We start from the raw sequence: 5,935 nt of genomic DNA, 5'->3' as shown, positions 1-5,935 counted from the left end.
AATATATAGCTTGTGGGGTTCTAAAATGATTCTGTCACACAAATGCTGGGATAATGAGACGAAAACCAAGCATTCTCTATGAAGATGGAAAGCTTTCTAAACTTCCACTGTGCCCTCTAGCGGGAGGAAAAATGCATGCATGCTTCAGGCTTGCCAGTCAACCATCCTTTAGAGAAAACTATTCCAGGTGAGTCAAATTCATTATTTTCTTTTCCCCACAGAAACAACAAAACAAAATTAAAGTAATTTAAAAAATAAAGTAAGCTACTGTTTAGCTTCTGAACATCGAGTTGCACTAATGTATCTTTTATCATTTAAAATAACTGTTCAATATTTGTAATTAATGACTTCCTTTAGGGGTGACGCAAAGATAATCTCTTACCAAATACTGGATATATAAACCAACAGTCTGTAGTAACAATCCTGATTTTTATTCCTTAGTTAATTATTACATAACTATTGGGGATTTTAAAAATTAAACAAATCTCAGAAATCTTTGGTTTCAAATGTTCACATCCCTAACACCAGTTCAGAACACTTCTTGTGTTACCAAGGACCCTCTACAGGAGGAAAGCTATTCCTCAAAAGGCATTTGAGCAATTTTCTTCCAAGAATGGAGAGAAGGAAAAAAGAGCATTGTAACTAACAAATTACCTGAAGATTTCGCCTTAGAATTGTGACTGTGGTGGATGGCATTTATATAGAATATTTTTCTGTCTAAAAGTACAGTCTGTTTTCTAAAAAAAAAAAAAAAAAAAAGGATTAAACTGAAGAGAGAGTTGATAGAATACAGAGAAACAGAGAGAAGGGAGTTATGAGATAAGGGGGAGAGGGAGGTACTGCATCAGCAACAAATTACGAAACAGTTCAACAATGCAGCAAATCTGTAATTAATTATGTAGTTAATTGAGGAGGTATTAATACAGCAATTCATAGTTTACCTTCTAACACATAACCCACTTGTGTTTTTATTTTATAAACATTATTTAAAATATCCAATGAAAGAGCAGCATATGTAACTTAGTCTCCCCTCAGTGACATATAATAAACATTCAAGCAGGTAGGATATAATACTACTCATTAGATCTAATTTTCTTCCTTTTATACTGATTTCCCCCTTTTCTTTGTATGTTTCGTTATCACATTGCACTATTATATCCAATTTTCTTTTGCCTGTTTCCCTTCCTATTTTAGTACATGCTATGTAAATTCTCTATGAGTTTTGAGACATCGAAGCACGGTCTCAGAAGTTTGTGTTACCAGAAAATATACCCCAAGTCTTTAAGACTTCCAAGCAGTGATTTCTCCCTAGAACTTTTGCTTAAATATTAGAAATTACAAAAAAAAAAAACACATTTTAAAATATCAAAATGACAAATGTCTGGAATGGGGGCATGATAGAAAATTAGGGGGAAAAAGGTACCAGAAGTACCTCTCACTATGCTGTATATGGCAGTGATTTTGAACAACTCTTTCGGTGAGTCAGAAATCCTGAGCAACAGCTGCAATTAGGGAAGATCGTCACTTTCCATCAAGGTTCACGGGTGGGGGATGAGATGAGGGACAAAGGGAAAGGAGGGGGGATGGAGATGAAGGCAGAGCACATCCTGTGTAGCCATGACATCATCCTCCTGCTCACATATATATAGAGACTGGCCAGAGCATCCCTCACAGTTCACTCACTTTGAAAGCCAGCTGAAGGCAAGAGGAAGCACCGAGAGAGAGCTCCTTCAGTGTCTGAGTGTGTGGACCTGCTTGTTAGAAGGCTGAGAGAAGATGAGAGGAATGAACCTCCAGCTGGTGTGCCTGACTCTCCTGGCTTTCAGCTCCTGGAGTCTGTGCTCAGGTAAGCTCAACTGCATCTCACAACTCCCTGAAGTGAGTGATTTCTCTCGCAGTCTGCTGCTACTCAGGTAAATGAATCCAGTAGTCTCAGTCTCTCTCTCTCTTTCTCTCTCTCTCTCTCTCTCTCTCTCTCTCTCTCCTCTGTCTCTGTGTCTCTCTATCTCAGTGTCTCTGTCTCTGTCTCTCTCTGTTTCTCTCTCTGTCTCCCCCCCCTCTCTTTTAGTGAAAGAAAAACTGATTATTATCATGTTTCTCTCCCATTCTGATCATAAGTACTGAAATTATTTTTTTTTCTTTTTAAAAATCTGTAAAGCAGTTCATGGTGTTTCAAGGAAATGCAACACATTCTCCTTTGGAATATAACCATTAAAGGGAAAATCAATATGAGTAATAAGATAAGGGTGGAAATTTGAATAGAGGCAGTGCTTGTCAGCCTGCAGACAAGTGTCTCATTCACAAGATCTTATTCTCATCTCTTCTCATTGTCTAGGTGGTGGTTTCTCTCACTTTCCTTTGTGATTTTCCTCAAATTATTTTTAACTCTGTAGGTGTGTAGGTGTGAACATGTGGAACAAATACCAATAAATAAGATGAGTGCCTCTAATGCAACAAAAGTGTCCCAAGTCCTTTGTGAAAGTGCATCTTTATAGAATTTCATTGTGGCAGTCATGGTGTTAACATAGCTGTTGCTTTTCTGAATGTAATTTGAGTTGTCACAACCTATAAACATAAAAGTGGTATACTACTATTTATGATAAATTTAGCGTTAGAGTGTTCAGTATGTAACAGTAAATGAGAAGGAATGCATTCTTAGGTGTGTATTGCCTCTCCTTAAAAATAAAGTAAATTTAAGTGTAATATGAAATATTTTGATGACTGCAGTGTATTTTAATTAATAATTGGAAAGTAATTGAACAAACACATAGCAGTGGAAAATCTTAGAGAGTGAAGTAAATTCACTTATATTTGTTATTACTGTACTTAGTAACCAGGATTCGGCAGTGTTAGCTCAAATTAAGATTTTTGAGTGCAAAGATAACTATCAGAATGGATTGATGATTTTATTGGTGTAAGATCCTGTAAATATTTTATGAGCCAATGCAGTATTCTCATAATTATAATTTTATCAAGTAGTTACAGAAAAATAGTTATAGATTCTAAAAATAGCTTATTTATTAAAAACCGTATATTAGCTCTTGAAACAATTTCTGTGACAAGGACACATTTTTATCAGTGATTAATAAGATTAATCTTAACATTCCATCTGAAAAAAAAACAAGCTAGCATGTATGTGTAACAAACTGAGCAAAAGTGTCTCTGGAGTAGCTCACCTCTTACATATGCTTTATCAGTTGCTCACATCAGGTGGAATCCTGTGTTTTAATGACCACAGAGTAAAGAGTGAGGCAATTTTAAGCTCTGCCTTCTATTATCACAAGAGGCTAATGGATATTAAATGCTCTACAACATCTTAGTATTTCTAAATTTCACTTCTCTATGTAATACACATAAATGGAATCTGGGGAAAATGTGTTCTGAAATGAATCAAGGATCTGTTTGCAGTAGGACTTACCATGTGTTGATGAGCTCTGACTTTGCTTAAGCCATTTCTGCCCTAGCTGACGGAAAACTGAAAGCAGGGGAGGCAAACCTCTTGTGTAAAACAGAAACCGATTCTTTCAAAGAGTGTTTCACAAGATGACATGTGTAGTGAAGTGAATCTCAGTGTCTTTTTTATTCTAAAATTACCAGTGAGTAATTCCCTGTGGCTTTGCCCCAAAATAAGAAGCAGCACTTGTATTCATATGTCATTATGTTGTTTGTTACATACATATTTTAATGTGTGAACTATTGCCGGTGAGAATAACATAATGCAGGTTTTTTATAAGATCTGCCTTGTACAATATAATTAAGTGTTTTACTGAGATCCAGTTAATAGACAATTCAAAATCATACTTTACTTAGCAAATTAAGATGCGCTTATTTTCTTAGAAGTGTTTCTACTATAGAAGCTGTCAGCATAAAATTAAGCTGTGATATGTTTCTTTTTGAATATTGCTTTGAAGAAATTAAATACAGAAGACAATAAGCTTCAAAGACTAACCCTTTAAAATAATCTGAGATATGGTGGTTGCAATGTAATTATATGAAGTGTGATTACATAGTAAGCATGTGGTTTTAATTTTATTCAGATTCAGAAGAAGATGTGAGAGCCCTGGAGGCAGATCTATTGACAAACATGCATACATCCAAGGTAACTCTTTTCTTTGCTTTAACCCAAGGTAGGAGGGTGGAGGAATATTCATTCTAAACTTCAGATTAGTTTCTAATGTCAATCAAAATAGGTACCGTTACCTACCTCAAAGCTGTCAAGGTCTTTGGGAGACATTTCTTATTCGATAGATTTATTTACTCCTGCTTTTAAGGAGTCACATGTGTTGATATGAGCGACAAAATGTCTATAGGACTGTCAGTTTGTACTTTTTAATTTCAAGTAAGCAGCCACAGATAATGGAATGAAGATATGTAAACAAACTTAAAGCAAATGGTTTTCATGATCATTACATTGGCATGATGAAAAGTATACTGGCCTGAAGTTAAATAATTTGGTGAAACCTAATTGAAGTTGTTATGTGTTCTGGCTGATTTTGGAAAATAAAACAGATTTCCTAAACACATGGCAATAGGGGGAGGAAATATGGTACAGAAGAAATCTATGGACAGGCAAACATTAACCCTGACATTCAGTCCTAAAACCTCGACTTCATATTAGGTCAATCTTAGGCAACTGTTAGTCAACAGGATTGACCTTGGCTTTTCTTATTTTTAAGTACAAAATTTGGAGTGGAGATTCTATACATTTATGGTTCTCTGATAGTTTATTACAAACTCCACTTCCTATGAGAGGGTTTACATTCTTATCCTTTAATAGCATGAGCCATAGATGGTTAATATTTGTTCAACAAGTCCTGTAAAGTTCTGTATTCTGAGCAAAACTCTTCAACCTTGAGAGCACTTTCTCTAGTTACCAGCATTTGAGTAGGAATGAAACTGTTAGAATATATCACATTATAGTGCTATCATATAAAATTGATTGAATCAGACACTAAATCACTGTGTATCAAAACTGATAGTTAGAATACAAGTTTCCTAAAAATAGATAGGGGCATTTTTTTGAGGTGAACCCATCTCTTGGTACATTGAGAGCACAGTTATAACAAGTCTGGAATTTAACAATTATGATAAAAATTGTGATAAAAAGTGAACAAGAGAGTGACCTAAATTCTGATGCAATATTCTAAATCAGTTCTTCCATACAGAGCTCTTCCATAATTGAAGGAACATATTCTAAGCACAAAATCTCTAGTATACAAGGGTAATTTTTTCTGAAGTGTGTGTTTGAAAGCACATGATGTTGTTGCATTACAACTAGTGAAGATGTGTTCTGCCTTGGTTCACAAGTGAGAGTCTGGTACAGTCTAAGATCACATACAATTCAATGATGACTAAGGGCAACTAAAATCAATTGAATACCATATTACTTTGTAAATATCATATCAAAATAGCCTCTTCATAAGTCTGCTTTATGAAGTTAGTTAATATCAATAAGAAATGTTTTTGTGTAATTAAAACCGATACTTTGTTTAGTATTTATTCAGGTAACAGTAGCTACAGTCTTTTCATCTTCAAGGTAGGAAGATATGTAGAATCCATTCATTTTCTCTTACCTTAGAAATAAAGCCCTTGGTGTCTAACAAGAGGTTTTGTTTTTGCAATTGTAAATGTACATTGTTTACACATATATGTTCTAAATAATCTCAAAAAAAGTTTTGCAAGAGCTACCATTTCTAGAACATGTCAGAATTTGGGTTGCCTTCTCTGACCAAACAAACATAAAAAAAACAAATTCGGTATTTAGAATGAAGTCATCTTCTCCACTGAAGACATGTTGTGCACTGGTGTAATTCAATCAGACACAAATAAATGTGATGTAATTAGTTGCCTCATCTTTTTGTCCCCACTATCTGTGTTCAAATGTGTTTAGTATTCTCCTCTCCTCTCCTCTCCTCTCCTCTCCTCTCCTCTCCTC

At 35.0% G+C, this 5,935-nt stretch overlaps 1 protein-coding gene across 1 annotated transcript in view; it reads left to right on the top strand.

The window, feature by feature from the left end:
* Positions 1 to 1,553: 1,553 nt before the first annotated feature.
* Positions 1,554 to 5,935, top strand: part of Nts (neurotensin) — an 8,729-nt gene continuing 4,347 nt past the window's right edge. Inside the window, exons 1-2 of the mRNA XM_021175299.2 lie at positions 1,554 to 1,846; positions 4,038 to 4,099. Of these exons, the coding sequence (XP_021030958.1) occupies positions 1,777 to 1,846; positions 4,038 to 4,099 (132 nt within the window). The 5' untranslated portion in view covers positions 1,554 to 1,776. The remainder of the gene's footprint in view (positions 1,847 to 4,037; positions 4,100 to 5,935) is intronic.

Source organism: Mus caroli, chromosome 10 (assembly GCF_900094665.2).
Source record: "Mus caroli chromosome 10, CAROLI_EIJ_v1.1, whole genome shotgun sequence".
NCBI classification, from domain to species: Eukaryota; Metazoa; Chordata; class Mammalia; order Rodentia; family Muridae; genus Mus; species Mus caroli.
The sequence above is the reverse complement of the archived record's forward strand: the minus strand, read 5'-3'. Positions and strand labels throughout refer to the sequence as shown.